Source organism: Rana temporaria, chromosome 4 (assembly GCF_905171775.1).
Source record: "Rana temporaria chromosome 4, aRanTem1.1, whole genome shotgun sequence".
Classification (NCBI taxonomy): domain Eukaryota; kingdom Metazoa; phylum Chordata; class Amphibia; order Anura; family Ranidae; genus Rana; species Rana temporaria.
This window is the reverse complement of record NC_053492.1, coordinates 237,008,207-237,034,062: the sequence shown is the minus strand read 5'-3', so window position 1 is coordinate 237,034,062 and position 25,856 is coordinate 237,008,207. Positions and strand designations below refer to the sequence as shown.

Below are 25,856 nucleotides of genomic sequence, written 5' to 3'. Positions count from 1 at the left end.
ACAATTTGTTGTGTATGGGGCTATGTAGCCACAGATGCTGATCCATGTCCACACCCAAAAGTGCCTACAATGGGCACATGAGTATCAAAATTGGATCACAGAGCAATGAAAGAAGGAGGCCTGGTCTAATGAATCATGTTTTTTTTATTTATGTTTTTTACATCACATGAATGGCATGTGTGTCGCTTGTCTGGGGAAGAGATAGTGCCAGGATGCAGTATGAGAAGGTGCTTTGGGCAATCCTCTGCTGGGAAATCTTGGGTCCTGCCATTCGTGCCTTGCCAGGTCAGGGCTGTTCTGGCAGCAAAAGCGGGAACCTTCTCAATATTAGGTGGGTGGTCATATTGTTATGGCCGATCTTTGTGAACTTTCATACTGTACACATACTGTATATCCATAGCTCCACTGCTATACTCCATACGATATACACAATCACAAAAACATTTACATACACTCACTCACCAAAGCCTGTTCTGTGTGTTTCTTACAGTAAAGAAAATAGCTGGAGTGCGGCCATCCAGACATTTGTTCATACCAAATAAAAGAGCCAGTCCATGATATTTCATGCAGCAATTGGCTTGTAGAACCTGTCATTATTCATGTATGACTGGCTATTCCATATAAATTTCTATCCGCTGGCAGGATCTATAGCCCATTTCCTGCAGCAGAAATGAAGGACCAATACTGGTTCCACACATTTACTAGTAAATATAATATGGCAGAAAGGAGTACATCTACAGTATGCATTCAAGTGTTACCGTGTATATTTTTACATGTGAGCTGTATTGGATTTTCAGTAGACATATCGTTTGGTGTTGAGGCCTAATAATTTTAGTCTCATCTGACCATAAAAAGCAACAATAGCAAAAAATACCACACAGTGGTTGAAGATGAAAAGGGTGAATGTCCTTGCATGGCCTAGTCAGAGCCCAGACTCAAACCCCATTGAAAATCTGTGGAATGACTTAAAGACTGCAGTCCACAAATGGTGACAATCAAATTTAATGAACTTGAGCAGTTCTGCAAATCTAATATAGACATATCCCAACAGACTAAAGACTTTAATTAAATCAATAGGTGGTTCAACAAAATACTGACATGGGGTGATCCTTTTTTCCAACTCAGTGATTCAGTTTTTTTTTATAATTTTTTTAATTTCCTGGCATGTTGGTGTCCTATCTTTCACATAAATGTTATAATTTGCACTAGTAAATACAGCTGGAAAAACAAAAACTGTCTGTCTTCATTTCAGGCTGCAAAGCAACAAAAAGGAGATTATTTTAAAGTATCTTTTTATACCCACTGTATGTAAGGGTTTACAATACTTAAAGTGGTTCTAAGTGCAGTTTTCTTACCTGAATGCATTCTCTGCATTAAGGTAAATAACCTTCTGTGTTCATCTCCACCCCCCCAGCTCCCCTTATACTTACCTGAGCCCCATCTCGATCCAGCGCTGTGCTCAAGAACATCGTCTCTCTCCTCTCTTTCTCTCCCTCCTCAGTGTCCATGGAGGCAGCAGCGAGAGCCATTGGCTCCTGCTATTGCCAATCACAGCCTGCGAAGAGGGAGCAGGGCTGAGCTGCGCTGTTTGTGTCAATGGAGGCACAGAGCATGGCTAGGGATCATGAGCGCATGAGTGCCCTCTTAGCAAGTGGTTTGCTATGGGGGCACTCAGAAGGGAGAAGGATCCAAGAGTTCTGGGGGGCAGAAGAGGAGGATCAGGGCTGCTCTCTGGAAAATTATTGCACAGAATAGGCAAGTAGGACATGTGTGTTATTTTAAGCAAAAAAATAATAAAAAATTCTCCTTTACAATCACTTTATTAAAAAAAAAAAAAAAAAAAACACAGCCAAACAGATTTTTGTTCACATACGATTAGATGATTGAAGTCAGGATGGCGTCAATTAAGTTTAGTGAAAATCTACTTTGCAAAGTGAAAATTGGCTCATCTTTTCTTATTGGCCATATCTTTCTTTCATAATTCCCAATTTCTCCAATCATTGTGGTGAATAGGAAACAGCTGATTGGCACAAGTCAAGGTATTATGCACAGATATCTAAGGCATGTCTGCATTTATACAGTATGCAACAGTAAAGTTATAGAAAATAAACATTTTAATTCATGCTCGGCTCGTCTCTCCCCTATTACAATAACTCATTCACCTCCTGATCTGGCATCTTTTCAGACAAAAAAAATAAAATACAATTCTTATGCTATATTAGGCTGAAAACCTGACTAGAGTTATTTTAATGATGTAGAGTACAGGTTCACCCATGGGAAGAAGCTGATCGATAGAACTGATGACTTTGCATTGTTCCAAATAAAGGGCAGGCTGTGGAAAATTAAACCTGTGGGAGTCTGACCGGGTGCTAGACATAATAAAAAGCCAAAAGCCAAGTAAACAGATCTATAAAAATCCTACATGTATATATGAAATATATTAAAACCTGTATGATTTAAATAACATTTTGATGTGGGTTAAAATACACCAGTCCCCTGACAACATACCAAAGCATATGCAGTTCTGCAACATTTCACATAAAACCATCACTAAGAAAGAAGTGTTTAAAGTGGACCTTTACTTCAATGATAACCTTTATCCAAGTGGAATCCCCCCCCACCTCCATAATAAAAAAAAATGGCCATTTTTTTTCTTTTATTTAAAAAAAGAAGTATGGGATTTCTTTTTAAAGAGAAGTATGTGAAAAAAATGTTATCCCATAATCATACAGTACTTTCCTAGGTGGATACAGCATCGGTCCGATGATGCATCTGTCCCCCGGTGCCTCTACATTGAGAACCGAGCGATCGAACACCGCCGATGGCTCGGTTCTCTCCCCTCCCCGAGCGTAGAGATGCTGTCTGTCAATCAGCATCTCTCCCGCTCTGCTCCTCCACGCTCATTGGAGGGCTTATCTGTGGAGAGGCAGGGAGTGGCTGTCTCAGTGGCTCGCTGAGACACCTTTCCACCATGATGTCACAAAGGAAGATGATCGTTTGTGACTTGTAGCTGCAGATAGCAGATCACAGATTTACAATGCTCGATTCTCTCTGGGCAGGTTGGTATGTTTTTTTAGGAATAACCCAGCTTAAAAAGGGTTTACAAAACTTCATCCCAAATTTTTTATTTTTTTTTAACCACTTGAGATCCGCGATATGGTCGAAAGACGTCCACAGCGCGGCTCTCAAGTGCCGGGTGGACGTCCATAGACGTCCTGCTGTTGTTGTTCCCTGTGCGCGCCGCTGGGGGCGCGCAGCGGGGAAACAACGTGCCCGGCGCATCGCTCGGGAGCCGATGCGAGTGCCTGGCGGCCGCGATGTCCGCCAGACACTCGCGATCGTCGGGAACACAGCAGGACGTGGAGCTCTGTGTGTAAACACAGAGCTCCACGTGCTGTGAGGGAGAGAGGAGACCGATCTGTGTCCCTTTACATAGGGACACAGCATCGGTCACCTCCCCCAGTCACCCCCCACACAGTAAGAACACAATGTAGGGAATACATTTAACCCCTTCCTCACCCCCTAGTGTTAACCCCTTCACTGCCAGTCACATTTATACAGTAATTAGTGCATTTTTATAGCACTGATCGCTGTATAAATGTGAATGGTCTCAAAATTGTGTCAAAAGTGTCCGATACGTCCGTCGCAATATCGCAGCCCTGACAAAAAAAAAAAAAAAAAATCGCAAATCGCCGCCATTACTAGTAAAAAAAAAAAAAAAAAAATCTATCCCCCATTTCGTAGGCACTATAACTTTTGCGCAAACCAGTCGCTTATTGCGATTTTTTATTTTTTTTTACAAAAATACGTCGAAAAATACGTATCGGCCTTAACTGAGAAAATAAATATTTTTTTTAAAAAAAAAATTGGGATATTTATTATAGCAACAAGTAAAAAAAAAAATATTTTTTAAAATTGTCGCTCTTTTTTTGTTTATAGCGCAAAAAATAAAAACCGCAGAGGTGATCAAATACCACCAAAATAAAGCTCTATTTGTGGGGAAAAAAGGACGCCAATTTTGTTCGGGAGTCACGTCGCACGACCGCGCAATTGTCAGTTAAAGCGACGCAGTGCCGGAAGCTGAAATTTCGCCTGGGAACGAAGGGGGTTTATGTGCTCAGTAAGCAAGTGGTTAATATCAATCAGTGAAGTCCCAAACATGGATCACTCTAGATGTACTGCACAGGTTAGAATATGACAGTGTATTTAAAGTAGAGTTCCACAAAAAGTGGAACTTCTGCTCAACTTATTCCTCCCCCTCCAATGCCACAATTGCAGCCTTTCGGGAGGGGGGATGACATACTTATTTTTGAGTCCGGGCCGCTGCCCGTGATGTCAGCTTGGGGTACCCTCCTCCTACCCTGGCCGCCGGTCAGTAGGGTTCCCGGCGTGAAGCCGAAAGGCTACACTGTCGGGTTCCCTTACCAGCAATGGCGGCGGCAGCACCCGACAGCTGATGTCAACATCAGCTGCAGGTGCCGACATTGCTGGCCTCCAGGACAGGCAAGTGTCCGATTATTAAAAACCAGCAGCTGCAGTATGTGTAGCTGCTGGTTTTTAATTATTATTTTTTTGGGCAGACCTCCAGTAAAAAAATTGTAACTATTCAAGCAGTGAGCTTAGTAGTTACCAACATCCCTACACATACATCTACATAAAGAACCCTCATAATGGGGATTCTAGCGGCAACAAAAGTGGGAAGCTATAGCATTTTAGACCATAATGTATAAAGATATTTAATCTTTATTAGTACACAAATATAAAAACATCCAAGAAAGTGTACCGGCTATTTTAGCATATGCGAATACCGCAGAAATTTAATTATAAAAAATAAATAAAAAGGTCAAGATGTATATAAAGAAACAAGAAAAGCAACTCCAGGCGAGTGAGTCTCTGGTTAATACCCAGCTTGCATGCTGTCTAACATAAGGAAATTATTCCGGACGGCTGCACAAAAATCCTTTTATTAAAGCTTCATATCATATGACAAGTGGTTGTCCCCTGCTCCATCTGTCAACCACTTGTCATATGAAGCTTCAATAAAAGGATTTTTGGAAGTGCAGCCATCCAGAATAATTTCCTTATGTATATAAATAAAGGGACCTACAATTCCCTAGTATATGGAATATATATTGTCCAATCTTTAATGGGGTGCCGGAAATATTGCACCCAAGCACTGCTAAAAATATGAATAACCAGATGCTCTGCAATGAGTATCCCAATCGCCTAAAACAAAAGACACAACCGGATAGCCATGAGTGTCATATGACCAATGCAGAGCATCCCACAGGTTTGACTAAACAAATCAGCGTTCCAGACGTGCATGATGATAAAAATATGGCCCAGCATTCACCTGGAGTAATTTTCAGCAAGTGCATAGCCTGCCATACCCCTAGGTTTATAAAGAGTAGATTGGAAAAGAGGGGAGGGGTGCCACCAGCCAAATCAGTGGCGGTGAGGTACTGGCTGCACAGGCAATCTCGGCCCCCTGCCGGGTGACGACCCGCCTATTAGTGGTGGGATGATGTCACACATTGCGTGGATGGACTACTGCCGGCAGCCCATTAAAGATTGGACAATACAAAAATGTCTCCTCCCCCTCATGCTACCTGTACTGCCCAACATATAAAAAAAAATGGAAATGGAGATTAGTCTGGACTATTAGAATGGACTTTGGACGGTACAAGTGATAAATGTAAAAAATCTATAAATATTTATTTATAAAAAAAAGTATATGAAAGAGAATATACAAATTTTCGTGAAAACAGTACAACATCGGCATATTAACTCAGTACATATTATAAAGAATATTACAAAAAAGCTTATACTTATGCAAATATACTCATGACATGAGGTCATATAGCACAGAAGGGTGTATGTCAGGGGTTGACAAATTTGCTTGGAATCTAGGAGCCAGCTAAAAAAGTTAGGAGCCAGAAAACGCACCCCGTCCCGATGAGCTGGCGCGCAGAAGCGAACACATACGTGAGCAGCGCCCGCATATGTAAACGATGTACAAACGCAATTTTGAATCGTGACATGTTGGGTATGAATTTACTCGGCGTAACATTATCTTTCATAATATTAAAAAAAATGGGGATAACTTTTCTGTTGTCTTATTTTTTAATAAAAAAAAGGGTAATTTTTTCCCAAAAAAGTGCGCTTGTAAGACCGCTGCGCAAATACGGCGTGACAGAAAGTATTGCAACGATCGCCATTTTATTCTCTAGGGTGTTAGGATAAAAAATATATATAATGTTTGGGGGTTCTACTTAGAGGGAAGAAGATGGCAGTGAAAATAGTGGAAAAATGACATTAGAATTGCTGTTTAACTTGTAATGCTTAACTTGTAATACCAACGGCCACCACCAGATGGTGCCAGCTCACATCTGGTGGTAATAACTTGTAATACCAACGGCTCACCACCAGATGGCACCAGCTCACAAAAAAAATGTTTTTTTTTTTTGCCCACCTTCCAAGCCAAGTTGCCAGGACACTATTTCTAGTCGCCATGGCGACCTGGCGCCCGGGATTTGTCGATCCCTGGTGTATGTAAACTTTTAATCCTTGAGTTTGGTATGCAGAATGGTAAGTCTTGCTTTTACTCTCGACATGTTTCGCATACAGGACGCTTCATCAGGAGCATAGTGGTAGGTTAATCAGGTCTCCGCACAGGTTTGTGGAGCAGACCGTTAATGATAGAGTATGCCTGCACGTGTGAGCGCAACGTGGACACAATATCCCCTCCATGCTCCCTACTGGTCCCGGCTGTATACCTGCTCCCCGGACATCAAGATTAACATTGCATTAGTCATCGTATTACCTCCTATGCTTTGCTGGGGCTACCACCTTTTACCCTACCATCTCTCCCCCCTGATGTCCAACTTTTCCAACATTTGGAGACACATCAGCTCTTGGGACACTATTTAGGGACCCTGGTTGGGATAGCCGCTTGCCTACTTTCTACTACCCTCCAATCAAACGTGCTTCAGCCATTGTTTTTTACCGCTATTTACAACAGTGTTTTAAAGGACCTAATACATGCCCTAAAAGCTGTTTAGGCAACAACGCTGTATATACCATACTCTATCATTAACGGTCTGCTCCACAAACCTGTGCAGAGATCTGTTTAACCTACCTCTATACTCCTGATGAAGCGTCCTGTACGCGAAACATGTCGAGAGTAAAAGCAAGACTTACCATTCTGCATACCAAACTCAGTTTCAAAGATTAAAAGTTTACATACACCCTTCTGTGCTATATGATCTCATGTCATGAGTATATTTGCAAAAGTATAAGCTTTTTTGTAATACTCTTTATAATATGTACTGAGTTAATATGCCAATGTTGTACTGTTTTCACGAAAATTTGTATATTCTCTTTCATATACTTTTTTTTTATGAATAAATATTTATAGATTTTTTACATTTATCACTTGTACTGTCCAAAGTCCATTCTAATAGTCCAGACTAATCTCCATTTCCATATTATCGGGATGTTGGTACACTCAAATATTTGCATTCACAGTAGTTAGTCGCCCTGTGTTTTATGCATGTTTTTGGCTAGATCCACTTAAATATAAAAAAAGATGTCTGGTCACGATTCCCTGTGTCAATGAGTGGGGGCTACACGGAGAGCATGAAATGCTCGACACCAGCTGGGAGCTGGGAATTCTGGGAACTCATAGGCTCCCATGTTCCAGCCACTGTCGGCGCTCTCTCCTTTCCCCCTGCTGACTCACACAGGAGAGTCGGAGCTTCGGATCACGTGACTGAGCCCTCACCAGAGCAGAGTAAAAATAAGTATCTTTATTTAAAACAGGTTAGACCGCATAGGAGGGGGAAGGGAACATTTTTAAGTTTAATCTGCTTATATGTTGCCTTCCATGTTTCTTTCAGCTCCCTCGCATCAACACGTTTATTTTTTAAAGTTGTTGTAAAGTCGGAAGTTTTTTTTATTTTAGTGCATTCTATGCACTATTCTGTGTCTAGCAGCCCCCCTCAGCCCCCCCAATACTTACCTGAGCCTCCTCTGATCCAGCGATGTTCTACAAGAGACTCGGCTAGCCGGGACTCTCCCTCCTTATTGGCTCCCGCTGCTGTCAAAGCAAGTGAGCCGAAAAAAGAAAGGGGGGCCTGGGCCGGGCAGGGTCGAGGCTCCTTGCTTGAATGAATACACAGAGCAGCGGCTTTGCTCAGGTGCCCCCATAGCAAACTACTTGCTGTGGGGGCACTTGGCAGGGGGGAGGGGCTTGAAGTGCCAGTGAGGGCCCCCCGAGAAGAGAAAGATCTGGGCTGCTCTGTGCAAAACCACTGCAAAGAGGAAGTGAGTACAAGGCCCCTTTCACATGATTGGACCACTCGGATCCGCCTGTGCGTTTTTGAGCAGGCCACCCATTGACTTTTATGGGCAGGCGGATGTCAGCAGATATGTGTCCACTGACATCCGCCTGCCATCTGATGCGACAAGATCCGCTCAGAACAGATGTTACATTCGCCATCTGTCCACCGGATAAGATTGCATGAAAACGGACAGGTTGTTCTTTTCATCCAATCCCCCAATAGAGAACAGTGGGGCTCCGACAGGTCCATCCCTGCACAGTAAGCGGAGACAGAGACAGGCTCAGCGGAGATCAACGGAGCGATCCCCCACTGAGCTATCGGAGTCCATCCAACAGATCTGCCCCATGTGAACCCAGCCTAACATTTATTTTTTCATTTAAAAATAATAAACAAAATAAGACAGTAGTATCCAATCTCGAACACCTACACTTGCTTTACACACCTTATTTTAGACCCTAGTGACCTCATCACTAGGTTTCTATGTTTCTCTATGCAATGCAAGCAGACCATGGCTGCGGTTGGGGATGGCAGGGTGCTGTACATAGCTTTATAAAAGCATCACATGGCTCTGACTCTCAACATCTTTCAAGCCCTAATTCAAGCAGTGGTCTGACTTTTTGGAAGAAGTTAGCAAATATCAAAATGCCTTGAAGGGTAGATGTCAGTCTGGAGGAGTGGGTGTCCCTAGGCATGCTGATTTTGCATGGAGACTGCTGGAAGTAATGCTCACATGTTATGCTGTGCTTCCATGATGGAAACCCAATGAATGAAAGTGGAAGGTCATGAACAGTAAGTCTAGGGAGGAAGATGATGCTGGTTATTCTCCAACCAGGAAGTACAGTGGGCTGAAGTGCTGGTAGCTTCTAATGCAGTGTGAGGTAAATCAGAGTAAGCATTTTCAGGTGCAGGAGGAACAAAAGGTAAAGTTGTAGCGCAGATAAAACGATGCAAGTAAATTATATACTGATGAGAACTAATAAAATAGAATATAGTCATTCAAATGTACTATAAAAGTGATAAGGGTGTTACCAGTACTGATTTGAGTTTGCTCTCCAGCATTTTCATCATTTAACAACTATTTACTGTTCAGTACCAAACACTGACACCTTTGCGGTTTAAGCCCTTACAAAATAAATGGGATCAAATTGCACTGCAAAGAATCGATTCAGGTAGGAATCGCACTCAATTCGTATACAATTCTTTGCAGTGCAATTGGAGCCTATTCATTTGTTATTGGCTCAAGTCGCACTGCAAAGCTATTGGTTTTGGGTACCAGAGCATTTGTATGAGAACTGGTATCGTTGCAACCCTAATTATTATTTGCAAATAAATGACTCTTACCTTGTTGAGTTTCCCAAGCGCAGATATCAAGTCAGCCCATTCGCTGGAGTACTCAAAATTCTTCAACGCCTTGTCCACAGCAGCCACATAATTCCTGTATTTGGAGTCACTTAGTAACTCCACTTCTTCAGTGTTCATTCTCCCTCCACGTCCCACTAGAGACCAGCTCTATTCTCAAACCATCACCTGCAACAACAACAACATAGGTCTGAGCAGGAGAAAAAAAAAAAACATCCCCAATATAGAACTTATACAGTGCCTTGAAAAAGTATTCATACCCTCTTTAATTTTACACACTGTGTCATGTTACAACCAAAAACGTAAATGTATTTTTTTGGCATTATATGCGATAGACCAACACAAAGTGGCAAATAATTGTGAAGTGGAAGGAAAATTATTAATGGTTTTGCAAATTTTTTACAATTAAAATATGTGAAAAGTGTGGCGTGCATTTGTATTCAGCCCCCTTTACTCCGATATCCCAAACATTGAACATCTCACGGAGCACTGTTCCATCATCCAAAAATGGAAAGAGTATGACACAACAGCAAACCACATGTCCGTCCACCTAAACTGACAGGCCGGGCAAGGAGAACATTAATCAGAGAAGCAGCTAAGCCAATGGTAACTCTGAAGGAGCTGCAGAGATCAACACCTCACGTGGGAGAATATGTCCACAGGACAACTATTAGTCGTGCACTCCGCAAATTTAGCCTTTATGGCAGGAAGAAAGCCATTGTTGAAAGAAAGTCCCGTTTGCAGTTTGCGAGAAGCCATGTGGGGGACACAGCAAACGTGGAAGAAGGTGCTCTGGTCAGATGAGATAAAATTTGAACTTTTTGGCCTAAAAGCAAAACGTTATGTGTGGTGGAAAATACTTCACATCACCCTGAACACACCATCCCCACCGTAAAACATGGTGGTGGCAGCATCATGTTGTGGAGATGCTTTTCTTCAGCAGGGACAGGGAAGCTGGTCAGAGTTGATGGAGTTGAAGATGGATGGAGCCAAATACAGGGCAATCTTAGAAGAAAACCTGTTAGTCTGCAAAAGACTTGAGACTGGGGCTGAGGTTCACCTTCCAGCAGGACAAACAACCCTAAACACACAGCCAGAGCTACAATGGAGAGGTTTAGATCAAAGCATATTCATGTGTTAGAATGGTCCAGTAAAAGTCCAGACCTAAATCTAATTGAGAATCTGTGGCAAGACTTGAAAATTGCTGTTCACAGACACTCTCCATCTAATCTGACAGGGCTTGAACTATTATGCAAAGAAGAATGGGCAAAATGGTCACTCTCTAAATGTGCAAATCTGGTAGAGACATCCTCAAAAAGACTTGCAGCTGTAATTGCAATGAAAGGTGGTTCTACAAAGTATTGACTGAATACAAATGCACATCACAATTTTAATATATTGATTTGTAAAAAAAATGAAAACCATTTATCATTTTCCTTCCACTTCACAATTACATGCCACTTTGTGTTGGTCTACCACATAAAATTAATTTACGTTTTTTGGTTGTAACATGACAAAATTTGGAAAATTTGGGGTATGAATACTTTTTCAAGGCAAGTTATGGTGTATATGGTTCTGTCCCCCCAGGGTACAAAGTACATATAGGCCCATGTCCCGTGTTCCTAGGTGCTTTAAAGCTTCGCTAAGGGGTCGAACAGGGTGCCCCCTCTCCCTGCACAGCTGCCTGACAAAATGGCTAGCAGGGAGATTGCTTCTTGGTAACCAGCGCTTGTCTCAGCTTCAAGCATTTGCTTGTGACAAGCGGCAGCAAAAGGAATGCAGGGGAATAGGAGGCTGACAAGCCACCCCTTATCACATGCGAGTGCTTGGAGCAGAGACAAGTGCTGATTATCAAGCTAGCAATGTTGTCGGCCAGCTATGGTGTAGTTAGCCAGCTTAGTCTTTAAAACCCCTTTCACACTGGGGCGTTTTTCAGGCGCTTTTGGGCTAAAAATAGCGCCTGTAAATCGCCTGAAAAACAGCTCCCCTGCAGTCTCAGTGTGAAAGCCCAAGGGCATTCACAGTGAGGCAATGCACTGGCAGGACGTTAAAAAAAACTCTTGCAAGTAGCAACTTTGGAGCAGTGAATGTATACACCGCTCCTGCCCATTGAAATGAATGGCCAGCAAAGCGCTGCTGCAGCTTTAACCCTTTTTTGGCCGCTAGCGTCCCTTAGATGTAAAAGAAGAAATAGATATATTGTTTCTCTTTATTGCCGTTGATAAACATTTGCCGGCTGAGTTTTTTTTTTTTACAGCTCTGCTGGTCTCAGCACTTGTTTAACAAGAATTGGGGAAATGTTGTATTAAAGAGGAAGCAAACTTCCTCTGCAAAGTTTTACCTATAGGTAAGCCTATAATAAGGCTTACCTATAGGTATTGAAAATATTTCCTAAACTTCCTTAGTAGGAGATATTTCCAGTGCATGCAGCCAGTGACATCGTTGGTGCATGTGCTCTGAATGAATAGCCCACATGGGCTATTCCTTTCCGAGCCTGTGCCGTGAACAGCGGCTCCCACTTGTGAGTGACGTCATCACAGCTCTGGCCAATCACAGCACCGAAGCCTGCGAAGCTGGAAGAAGCTCTGGGAAAGATGTCTGCCGACAGTGGTGTGTAGGGACCGCTACAACAGCTTAGTTTTAAGGTAAGCATTTCATAATGAGCTATTAAGCGATGCATTAACTTGAACTGTGCCAGTGTGTACCAACATGGTAACTTTTGAACAAATTTAGAGGTGCCATTTTGGTGCCAACACAATCAATTAAAGGCAACCTAGCACCATCTGTTTATACACTTTAGGTTGCATTTGATCTGGTTGTTCATTTCTGCTAACAAATGCTGGCTAAAATTTTTTGGTCAAAGTCCTCTCTGAACTGTTATAAAGTTATGCCACCAAACGGTACTTCATAAGTATGCATTGATTCAAATACCGATAACATGAATCGCTATAGGAGAGCAAACACTTTCCCTGTGATTACCTCATGACACCACAGTCCAGTGTGTCTCAGTGTCATGTGACTGCTAGAAGGAGACACCAAGATTAAAGGAAAGGTGAGGGTGGCTGGTTAAAAACTTCACCTTCATCTTTCCTAACAGTGTCTATAGTTGCAAGTTATGGGATATTTGTGTGGTTGGAAGCATGTCTGCAAAATATTTTATACTCCTATACAGCAGCAAAGAGTCCTACAGGTGACGTTTTGAAATACCTCACATGAATGCTAACTAGGTCTTTGTTTTGCGATCAAGGTCCTGACCAGTTGGGCATGCGATAAGAAACTTCACAGGGTCGTAAAGCATTGTCTGAATTTACAAAACAGCTGTAGAGAATTTTCTCCAAAATAATCTTTTTTCTAGATTGACGATGTACATATCTGATTATTTTATTTCATGGAACATCAAAGGGACCAGTCAATCAGAAGTACTTAAAAGTGTTATAAGCTGATTTTAGGGAACTGGTCAAAATTCACCCCCTGCACTACAAAGGTTAAAAGCTAGTTTGGTCAAGGGGTGACAGAGAAGGTGCAATACTTACCTTAATGCTGGTTCCAGTAGTCTTCCACCATTGGTCCAGGGCTGACACGTCTTTAAGGTGCTACGAGTCATGGCCACATACTTGCCTCCTCATACAATGCAGGGTTAATAGCCCTGCACTGTAGGTTAAAACACACAGCCCGGACCTTTGGGTGGAAGAGACCAGCGCTGGAGCCTGCCGGACTGAGGGATATGGCAAGTAAGGCAGGCCATACATTATGCAGCCTTCTTTCCTTTGACCACAAGTTGAAGAAAAGAAAATTGGTCAATTCCCCCAACAACAAAGTCAGTGTTGATGGGGGAATCTCTCCCGCAGCGCTATTGCATTCTGCCAGCAGGGAACGCAGGGAGCCTGCCCCACTGGCAGAAAACAATGATCACTGCTGGCGACTTTAACCACTGGCAATGATCAGGTGGGGGAAAAAAAAAAAAAAAACAGACTGGTTGCAGTGAGGTCAATCGATGGATCGACTTTGTACATTCCAATTAACATAGGAACAAAAACAAATATAAGTCTTTTAGAGGGACATTTCAGATGGTACAATGATGACACACATACATTATCATTTGACTTTTTAACTTGGTTCCATACTAATAAAATAAATGGTTTTACAAAATGTATGCCGACATCACTGTAGCATCTGAAATACCCCTCTAAAAGATTTCTATGCGTTGTTGTCAACCAAACTGCCCACTGACAGATCAAAAGTCGTCTTGTTCCTGCCGAACTGGCTGAATTTCGATCCATCTATGGCAGGGGTGTCCAAACTTTTTTCAAAGATGGCCAGATTTGATTAAGTGAACATGTGTGAGGGCCGACTATTTTGCCTGACATTCTTTAAACTATTAAAATTCTGTCTAATTGTGTTCGTCTGAGCTCTAATACACGGCCCAACAAGAATTCTCTTGCCTTTGTGGCTGTGTGTGGTGAAGAGATGATCTTGGGTGTGTTATTTGGATATACTGTATATATTTTATTTGTGGCCCCAACGAATACCAGAGCGCTGCTTAGGACTAAGGATGAGCTTGGGCGTGTTATTTGGATATACCGTATTTATCGGCGTATAACACTCACAGGCTAACCATTGCCATGAATGTAGCCTTACCATTGCCATGAATGTAGCCTTACCATTGCCATGAATGTAGCCTTACCATTGCCATGAATGCAGCCTTACCATTGCAACCTCACCATTGCAACCAATGCAGCCTCACATGTGCCATAAATGCAGCCTCACATGTGCCATAAATGCAGCCTTACCATTGCTATCAGTGGAGCCTGAACGATGCCCATCTGCAGCCTCGGAGGGCAGAGGGAGGGGGCGGGATGTGTGCCGACAGATAACAAACAGGAGAATGTCTTGTTTACCCTGTGGCCTCTTTAATACAAAGTCCTGCCTCCTATGATAGACAGAACAGTCGTCCAATGGCATCCCAGGAGACGGGACTTCTAATAGAGACGCTGCTGAGTAAAGAGGAGATTCTCTTCATGTAATCTGACGGCGCTCGTCCTGCCCCCTCCCTGTCCCCTCCAAGGCGGCGTCAATAAATACAGTATATATCTTTTGTGGCCCTGGGGGTCACCAACAAAATATATATATCCAAATCCCCAGGGGGCCATATTAAATCAACAGGGGGGCCGCATTTGGCCCCTGGGCCTGACTTTGGACATGCCTGATCTATGGCCAGCTTATTGCAGTTTATTTTATGCACCACTAGACTCAACAAGCATTTAACCCTTGCTATTTAACCCTTGCACTGCAAGTGTTTAGTATATCTAACGCAAGGAGTCCAGATTTTAGGCTGCCATAGATGACTTGAAGTTCAGCCAATTCCTGCTGAATTGGCTAAAATTCAAGCCATTGTTGTCGCCATCCAACCTGACAAAAAGTTTGATTTTTCAATGGAATTTTGGTTGGGTGGAAAACAGTCAGCAAAATGCTACCGTTTCAGAATTCTGACAGTCGCGGGTGCTGTGGTTGTCTAAATACAATAACTGTCTGGGGAGCTTTCTTCATTCACGCAGTTTAGTGTGGATGGTGGAATCTGGTTGATTTTTCTTCTTCCATCCATGGGCTTAGGCCAGCTTTAGTGACTGGCAGTAAGCTGTATATAATAGGAAGGCTACCCGAGATATAGAAAATATAGTATATGTAGAAAAATAGATGCAGGCATATGCATAAAGAACACAGCACATAAATAAGAAAATTGTGATTCTCATTTTAGCCAGAATTGTGCAGCTATTAGAGCTGCACGATTCTGGCGAAAATGAGAATCACAATTTTTTTGCTTAGAATAAAGATCATAAATCTCGCGACATAACATCATGTTTCACATTATACAAAAAAATTTGGCTAACTTTACCGTTTCTTTTTTTTCCTTTTAATTCCTTAAAGTGTATCTTTTTCCGCAAAAAATGTGTTTGAAAGACCGCTGTGCAAATACAGTGTGACAAAAAATATTCTCTAGGGTCTCTGCTAAAAAAATATTTATAATGTTTGGGGGTTCTAAGTAATTTCGAGCAGAAAATACTGATTTTAATGTGGAAGTAAACCCTCCTATCGTTTTTTTAACCAAGGAAGCTGCCATCTTGGCCTCGGTTTAATTTGCAACTGGCATGATGCTGCACATGTTATGACACCAGCCATTGGATGGTTTGACAGTTTGGTTGAGAGCACAAGCAAATGTGACAGCTAGCATTTACGGCATGCCTATTTGAAACTATCAAATCCATAGGTTTACTTCCGCTTTAAATTGTAAGCAACAAGTGTCAGAATTAGGTTTGGTCTTTAAGTGGTTAAATTGACCTCATTTGTAGACCAAAGTTCAGTACTTTGATCTAAAAGATATGAGAGATACATTGTATGTCTTCTCCATCTCCCAGCTCTGAGGAATGTTTTTTTTTTCCCTGACAACTCTGAGCGGCTCTGCGCTTGTCACATAGAATTGTGGAAATGTCAGGTTAAGATTGTGAGGAGGGTTGAATTGAAATATTTTAATGATTATTCGTGCAGCTCTAGCTGCGATCATCAGCTCTTGTGATGGGGAAGAGATTGGGTGCAGTTCTGCTAGGAGGTCAGTCCCTGATTCCAGGAGGAGGAGAACTGGGATTGGCCACTGCTAAAGCCAATCACAGTCCTACTAGCTCTGCCCACCATCGGGAGGAAAATGACCCGCTTGGTTGCCACTACCAATCTCAGAAAGAAGAGATTTTACTGTGATTGAGAAAACCCCAATAAGGTGACAGTTTGTGGAATTAGGCCCCTTTCACACGATCGGACCGTTCAGGTCCGCCTGTCAGTTTTGAACGGCCGCTCCATGCAGTCCTATGGAGTGTCGGATGTCAGCGGAGACATGTCCGCCGATATCCGACCCAATCCGATCCGCCAAAATCAGACGGATGGCGAAACGTCCCCATCCGTCCATGGCGGATCGGATGAGATCTGATGACCGTTTTCATCATGTAAAGGAAAACACTGCATTGATTTCTACAGCGCATGCACGCTGTAGACAACGGCGCAGGCGCACCGAGCGTGACGGTTTTCTGTTAGTCCCACACACATGTGTGGGAGTGACATCATCGCCGCTCCAGCCAGTCACAGCGGCGATACACGGAAGATGATCGGAGGGGACATGGCAGCGGAGGCGAACGAGGAGCGCTTCGATCTCAGGTAAGTGCCACATGAGCTAGTATGCTATGCATACTAGCTCATTATGCCTTTCTCTTGCAGGTTTTTTTTCCAGGAATAAAAAAAAAAAAAAGGGTTTACTTTCTCTTTAACTGCAATAGAGAAAAGTTCAAGTTGGCTTTATTGTTTTTTTTGTAGAGGATGGAATGGATAGAAATACAAATGCTTTGTTGAATAACACAACTCTCATATGTTTTTCATCTGTGTGTTAAACTGTTTGGAGATCAGCTTTTAATGGTAATCTGATCCAAAAGCTTCAGTACTTTCTGGGTCATTACTCTGAAGCTCTGATCTGCATCGTTTCAGGCCAGGCACCTAGCATTTTTAGAAAGTGGCCAGCAGTAACAGAGCCCCGGTTTTCTCACAGTCAAAGTTTCCTTTAAACCAGTGGTCTCCAACCTATTTCCCTTGGGGTGCTATTTTATTCACTGACAACAATGAAGGGTACAATGACAGCAATGAAGGGGCACAGCTCCTAAGAATGACACCAACAATAGGCCCCATTGATGGGGCACAATTACTCCCAATGACATCAATAGGCCCCATTGACACCAATGATGGGGCACAATTACTCCCAATGACGGGGCACATTTCCTCCCACTGACACCAATGATGGGGGATTGTTTACTCCCCTTGACAATGGGGCATTTTGAAATCCGGATGGCTGAAGTCTGGCCCCCTAAAGCCTTTAGGACAGTAAACCTGCCCTTTGTTTAGAAAGTTTGGAGAACCCTGCTTTAAACCAAAGATTTCTCTATTCAGTGATAAATAAAATACATTTCCAGCCTATTACGCCAGCACAACACATGGCATGAAATGCCTTTTAGTGCCATCATTTGTGTTACTTTATTGCTCAGTTCTACTAGGTGCAAGGCACTAAAACAGTATAAAATGAATGTCTTCTGAGTCTGAGATACACACCCACTGAGCCACATGATCATACCTTCACCTGACCGGATCCATACATGAGCTGCTCAATATGATTATGCTTTCACATGACCTAATCTATAGGGGATCCCAATTATAATACCAATCTGATCAACACGTGACCTGACCTATAGGGGGATCCAGATTATGATACCTGATCCTAATCAACACATGAGCATACTTTCACATGACCTGACCTATAGGGGATCCAGATTATGGTACCCGATCAACACATAATCGTACCTGATCTATAGGGGATCCCAATTATCATCCCTCATCAACACATAATCAGAGCTATTAATGATGTCAGTCATAATACCTGATCACCATATGATCATACCTTCACATGACCTGATCCAACATGATCCTGAGCAGGATACCCGGTCCTGTCCAGATCCATATATGAGCTACTCAACACGATTGTGCCTTCACATGACCAGATATATACAAGATTCCGATACCTGATCTGATCAACACATGATCATACCTTCACATCACCAGATCTATTAACGATGGTGATCAGAACACCTGATCGTACCGTCACATGACCTAATAATGATGGCAATCATAATACATAATCAATACACGATCACACCTTCACATGACCTGATATAGAAGTAATGCCAAATATGAGACATGATCCTGGTCTGTTCAACACCTGATCATACCTTCATATGTCCTTATCTATTACCCCAGAATCTAATCCGATCCATACATGATCACGCCTTCACACGGCCTGATCTACAAGTGATCCCAAATATGATACTGGATCCTGGTCTGATAAACACATGATCCCAACCTAATCACCATATGATCACACCTTCACAGGACCTGATCCCAATCATGATAGCTGCTGAACACATGACAGTGCCTTCACATGACCTAGATATGATTCATCAGGTGTAATATTTCCACATACCTGAGCAGCACATTACCAATCCCCTTTGTTGTTGATCACACACACAATGATTGGGATGTACATCAAGTAGATATGTATTCCTTTATGAACACCATATCTGTGCAATGTTTGATTATGGTCACCCATGGTGATCTTTATCCTAGATCTTACACACAGATAGACCAATCAGTGCACAGGCTGTGGGCAGATAGGGGTAATCCCAGCACTAGGTGCCATGTCTTCCTATATACCCATCTATTACCCCCGATGTCATTTGCCCCGTGTGACCCCGCACAGCCCCCACACTCTCCAGTCAGGGCCGCCATGTACAGCCTGTGCCCGGGGGGTGATGACAGGTCCCCTGTGCCATCCCTGTGACCTAAACACAGATCCCTGTCCCGTCCAAGCATCATCAGAGTGGGCTCTCACCTGTGCAGTGCAACGACCAGCTGACAGCTCCCGGCATGCATCAGGAAAGCAAACCAGACCGGGGGAGAGGCGCTTAGAGTATGCGACAGGAAGTCCATTCTAGCTCCGCACCCCGCACGGCCATCTTTGAGACGGGAGCTCTGCCCACACTAAGTAGTTGCAAATCGCATTACATTTGGAACTGTAAAATCGTATTACATCGCCATGTGTTTAGAAGGTCAGCGATGTGTTCACACAGATCTCAGCTTAAAAAGACACACATTTGATAAAGTTTACTTGTGATTGCTGCTCTCATGTAAGCGTGTGCTGCCCTAGGCTTAGCGGATGTACAGGGAGGGAGCTCAGGTGTCAGCTCAGACCATTGCTGCAGACAGGCTCCTAGGCTGCAGTGTGTGCCCGCGGCCGAATGGTGGCGCTGTAGTAGTTGTCTGTGAGAAGAGATCACACTTGTAAAGCTTCCTGCATGCTGGGACGGTGGCGGGATCACTGAACATGGGTTCTAGGCTAAGGCTGGAGATAAGGAAGAATATGGAGACTGGCAGCCTGATACTGGGGTAATGTATTCATATTATCTCTGATAGGTGCCTCAGCTCTCTAGTCATTGTACATAGTGCCCAACTCACGTGGGAGCTCACAGGTGTCATCCAATGGGCAGTGCTGGAGGGAACAGTGTGTACATGTCAGAGCACACCCCTCTCCCGTATACACACTCCTATACATACTTCTGTATATACACATTATATATACATACTTCTGTATACACACACACACACATATATATACATCTGTATACACACACACACATATATACATACTTCTGTATACACACATATATACATACTTCTGTATACACACACATATATACATAATTCTGTATATACACATTATATATACATCTGTGTATATATATATATATATATATATATATATATATATATATATATATATACACACACACACATAGTTTGGTACACTATACTTCTGTATACACACACATATATACATGCTACACACACATGCATACTTCTGTATACACACACACATAGGTACACTATACTTCTGTATACACACACACCTTCTATACACACATATACATACTTCTGTATACACACACGCATATATATACACACATATACATACTTCTGTATACACACACACACATATATATACACACATATACATACTTCTGTATACACACACACACGCGCACACATATATACATACTTCTGTATACATACATACACACACACACATATATATATATATATACATACATACATACACACTTCTGTATATACACACACACACACTTTGGTACACTATACTTCTGTATACACACATATATACATACTTTTGTATGCACACACACACACACACACATATATACATACTTCTGTATATACACATATATAGGGCTGCAACTAACGATTATTTTCATATTCATTTCGATTAGTTGGCCGATTATTGTTTAGATTAATCGGATAATCTTAAAAAAAAGTGTGGTGTACAATTTAGTTGATATGTAAATTAAAAAAAAAGGCAATTTATTCTTAAATATCCATATGTAGTGGTAAATATAAATAACCAACTACAGTAATTGTAATGCCCTCTATTACCTCCACTTTCTCTGGATTCGGATGCTGATCTTCCCTGCACAGAGTCTTTAAAATGATTATTTTTTTTTTTAAACAAACTTGTTATACTTACCTGCTCTGTGTAATGGTTTTGCACAGAGCAGCCCAGATCCTCCACTTCTGGGGTCCCTCATTGATGCTTCTGACTCCTCCTGCCTTCAGAGTGCCTCAATAGCAAGCTGCAAAGTATAGTATAGAGCGCCCGCTATAGCAAGGTGAAAAAAGTCTGCCTTTAGAACCACTCACTTCCAGGACTACATGTCCCATGAGGCATTGCTCCTCACACTTTCACAAATTCTCAGGCACGTAGTGACATGTTTGGATGGTGTACTGAGCTGTATGTGTGCTGCACTGTATTTCCTGATATGTAAACAAATAATGCATTCTATATGCAGGTCAACTAATCAACTGGCCGATTAATCGATTATGAAAATAGTTGACAACTATTTTCATAATCGATTAGTTGTTTCGGCCCTATATATATATATATATATATATATATATATATATATATATATATATATTATGCAACCCCTTTAATTTAATAAAGCACAAATCAAGTCTTTGTACAGGTAAAAATACAGCTTTGTGGTACACAAAGTACTAAGCTCACCAGACAAGAGAGGAGAACAAAAAATGGTCTTCCGTCGCCCAGTTTAGTACTTTCCAACAGTAGCGCTTTCAAGCTGGAACCTCCTACACATAGTTTGTCGTTTTGAATATTTTAACATTATTTTTTTCTACCAGTTATCTTCAGATGAAATGTTTTGTTGACATACAGCATACATCTTGGGTCTTGTCCCTTGTTAAATGATATTTTTGCCATATGCATGCTTGATGGTTACGGATATAATGTCATATCCTAATTGTTTCCAAGAAAGGTTGATCTGTTTATGCTGTATTCACTTTGGGCCTGATGAAGAACAGGGAATGTCTACAACTGATTCCTTTGTTGCTTTGCATCAAAAGCCTGAATAACTTTTGAAATGTTTGCTGTAACCTGTTGCCTGTACGCTCTCTTTTTCATACTCTTTTATGTGTTTGTCTTTTTAGTGGCCTTGAAGGCAAAAGATTTCCAATTGACATTTCTGTGAGTCAATCAGCTTTGCAAATTCAATCTCCGGATAGCTGTGACAAGCTTCATCTGCCACAAGAGGTCAAGCTAGTTCCTTCAACGTGTAGATATGTACAGCACGTCTCTGGGGAAGGTTTGCATGTAAGGATGAAGGCTCACGTTGACTACAAAACAGGTACTGGCTCTATAAAAGAACAATTTATGAAGAATTCAAAACAGATTATTGAAAACCTAATCTAAGACCAACAAATCACACTGGCAAATGTTATTAAGGTTGAAAAGAGTGTGAGCCTATGACAGGGCTCGACAAATCCCAGTTGTCGGCCATCAGCATCTGCCTCACACTTGCCGATTGCGCTATAGCTAAAAGATTGCTACAGCTCGGTCATCCAGTTCTGGGAGGGTGTCCATTGACTATCAACTTCCTCCCAGAACCCTGCCCCCCCCACCTGCAGCTGATCACAGGTCGAGCCAAAGGGCTAGTTACAGCAGCTCTTTACCATGTGATTAGCTGTATCCAATCACAGCTGATCACATGTAAACAAATTCCGGTAATCCGCATTTCTTTCCTCAGCGATGTCACGGCGCGAAGAAAGGAAAGTCGATAACCGGCTATCCGGTGACAGGGGACATTTACAGTGATAATCAGGGCACTGACGATCTGTGCAACACCAATAATGACAATCTGTGCAGCATATCCGCCTTTCAGTGCCAATCAATGCTGCCTGATCAGTACAGCCTTATCAGTGTCCATCAGTGCAGCATTATCACCACACATCAGTGAAGAAGAATTGCTTATTTGCAAAATGTTATAACAAAAATTAGCTGTCCATCCATATAAAGGCAGCAATGAACAGGGAGTGTATCTGACCTTTTTGAAACAGAACAATTTCTATACCCCTAAGCCTAGCCATACACTTAGATTTCTCTTGTTCAGCCCCCTTGGCTAAACAAGGGGAATTGACAAATTTCCCTTATCAACGCTAACAAGTTTGGATAGAGAAATCTGCACTGCTGTCGATTTGTAGTCCAATAGCATTATTCTGTGCTGTTGGGTCAACAATTTTCTGCCCCGCTGCTTCAGTTTTCTGATTGAAGGATGTTGGACAAAGTGGTGCGGACACTGACACCCACAGTTTGAATGTCAGATGGTTCATCACAAACTGGCCGAAATGTGTTTGTTGTATGGTCAGCTTTAGGTCATAATACATTTCTTATGAGTGAACAGATAAAGTATTTCATCATTGCAAAGCTTTGCAACTGAGATCAGTGGATTGACAGTTTGAGGGAGGAGGGTTGCAGACTGTAAACATGTGTCATGTTAACATGGTGGTAGCATGAAACATGCTCATAAAGATGGACTTCTTCTCTTTTAACCGCTTGCTGACCACCGCACACAGATGTACATCGACAGAACGGCTCGTACAGGCAAATGGGCGTACCTGTATGGTCCTTCGAATTTGTCGCTGCGGGAGCATGCCCACAAACTCTGTTTTCTGGAGGCCTGCGATCGTGAGACTGAGAGGCAGAACGGGGAGATGCCTATGTAAACAAGGCATTTCCCTTTTTTATTAATGAGGCATAGGGAAACAAATCAGAGGACACCACATCCCATAGAAAATGAAAAAGGATTGGATGGGGGAATCGGGTAACAAACCCAGGGACTTTAAACGGTGTCAATTAAAGAATATAACAGAGAATACTGATGTAGATAAAAATATAATTTATTCGATGATACAAAATTTCACAAAATTAAGACATGACATTGTTGATCCTTGTGATCATGGAGCGGCTCGAATGAACCAAGCAACGCCCAGACCTCTTACAGATTGCCCGACATGTTTCGCTACAAGCTTCATCAGGGGCATATATACAGGGGAGGCTACAAGGGATAAGCAGAGAACAACATCATCAATATTTATATAAATAATTGGCATGTCGATAGTATTATACTAGCAGACAATAAGCAAATTTAAACAATAAATAATCATTGACAATAGAAAAGGAACAAAATTAATTGAATGATGTCAAGTATTCATGAATAGTACAGAGATCACAGAAACCATAATAACGCAGGGTGATCATGAGCAGACTTACCACGCAGAGATCAAAAGATCATCAAAGGTCATGTAATGAAAACTAAGCATACACAGCCATAGTTTGAAAACCAAATTAAACCTGTAGGTACAGAGCCCCACTGGAACCATTCCATACACAAGCCGTCACAGAGATGCTGCAGTATAAAAAAGAAGGAATAGATAAAATTAAATATATATAGGGTAAATAGTATAGATCCCTAAAATTCCAGACAGATATATGCATGCACAGATTAAATAAAAATCAATGCAAAGAACACTATACTTGCCAAATGTGGCAAGAAGTAGAAAGAAAAATATCCTAAAAAATATATATATATATATATACCTAATGAGGTTGGTAGGGTCCAGTGAAAAAAGCTGGCATCAGCGTATGGATAAATCCAGCACCTAAATGGTTAAACAACCATTGGTCAAAGGGTGGGATAAAATCCCCAATGTTGAAGACTGGTAAAAGACAAAAAAATATATGGATATAATGATAGGTAATATGTATTGAAATAGCTGAAAAAAATTTTTTTTTTTTTTATGAATGTTGGTGTGGTGAACAGTTCAAGATAGTAGCACACCACTTACCTCTTCACTGCTGACAGGTTAGCTAAAAGCACGAATAGATCTGAAGACCAAGCAGTCTAGTGACCCTGACAAGGCAGAGCCATTGAATGGATCATGAGTGTGGATCTCTTTATATACCTCCCACAGAGGCGTTTGATGACGCCGCTGGGGGTGGGCTGAAGTGATGGGCAGTGATAGGTGCTGGACTTCAAGGGGGGAGGACAGGGGGGAGGACAGTTGAAATCCCCTGTCATGGATCGCCAGCAACGGCGAGGCATATCACGCGCGCGCACGTCAGTGACGGGTGGATGACGTCACAGGGCGGCGCTGGGAGTGAGCGCCATCTTGGATCAGGGCTGGAGACCTGGCAAAGCGGATGACGAGCTAGAGTGGGTCACTGGCAGTCAGTCCGTCGTCACCGATCGGTGAGCGGCGGCGGAAAGAAGTGAACACACTAGTGAGTGAGCGCGGCATGGTGAGGGAGGGCCAGAATGGAAGTGGCCGGGCCACACCAAGGATGTCCCCATCGGAGGCAGATGGATAGAGCCAAACGATAGTGAGCAGCACCGACAAGCAATGCCCATATGGGATCACATAAATAGCAGGGACCGGACCTATTTCCCCACATAATAACGTGCGCCCCTATTGCCCATACAGCACAGAGACAGCAGCATAATGAAACAAGGAGACCAGTGGAGGCAAATACAGATACAGGCATGGCAAAAGCATATATAGATATATAGAAGGAGACCTAAAACATGATTAGAGGATGATTAACAAGTCAATACAATGATTGTGGTTAATGGGAGAGCTACGGAGAAAATGTCAATAAAGATTAAAAAATGTATAAATGTATTACTCCATAACATAAAAAGGGGGGGGGGGGGGGTTGGATCTTGATCAAAGAGTGCTGGTAAATCTGCTCTGTAGATACATGTAGACATTAAATGATACATTGGATATGAAAATGACTGATTTAACAATAGACAACTTTCAATATAGGAGAAAAGACAGAGAAATAAGAAAATAAGAAAAATAAAAAAATATATAGCAAGACCAAGATTGAACAATAAATGGAATATCTGTTTTTAGAGGAAGGGTTTGAAACTGAACCCCTCATTCAAGCCGGGTGGCTTGAGAGCCGCTAATTGGTGGATCCATTTAGCTTCTTTTTGCAAAAGTATCTTATCATAGTCCCCTCCTCTATCTCCTGGGGGGACATACTCGAGTGCAAAAAAATGCATGCACGTACTGTCGAAGTTATGGAACAATCCCATATGTCTGCTGATGGGAGTTTCCATCTTTTTCTTTCGCACCAGGGCA

At 42.2% G+C, this 25,856-nt stretch overlaps 2 protein-coding genes across 3 annotated transcripts in view; one reads left to right on the top strand and one right to left on the bottom strand.

The window, feature by feature from the left end:
* Positions 1-19,277, bottom strand: part of DOP1A (DOP1 leucine zipper like protein A) — a 109,003-nt gene extending 89,726 nt beyond the window's left edge. The window contains exons 1-2 of the mRNA XM_040350015.1: positions 19,174-19,277; positions 9,684-9,869 (exon numbers count right to left, since the gene is read on the bottom strand). Of these exons, the coding sequence (XP_040205949.1) occupies positions 9,684-9,821 (138 nt within the window). The 5' untranslated portion in view covers positions 9,822-9,869; positions 19,174-19,277. The remainder of the gene's footprint in view (positions 1-9,683; positions 9,870-19,173) is intronic.
* A 229-nt stretch (positions 19,278-19,506) lies between these two features.
* Positions 19,507-25,856, top strand: part of UBE3D (ubiquitin protein ligase E3D) — a 297,731-nt gene continuing 291,381 nt past the window's right edge. The window contains exons 1-2 of one of the 2 annotated variants that reach the window (XM_040350017.1): positions 19,507-19,727; positions 21,861-22,057. In XM_040350017.1, the coding sequence (XP_040205951.1) occupies positions 19,666-19,727; positions 21,861-22,057 (259 nt within the window). In that variant the 5' untranslated portion in view covers positions 19,507-19,665. The remainder of the gene's footprint in view (positions 19,728-21,860; positions 22,058-25,856) is intronic. The other variant, XM_040350019.1, reaches the window with a different exon arrangement.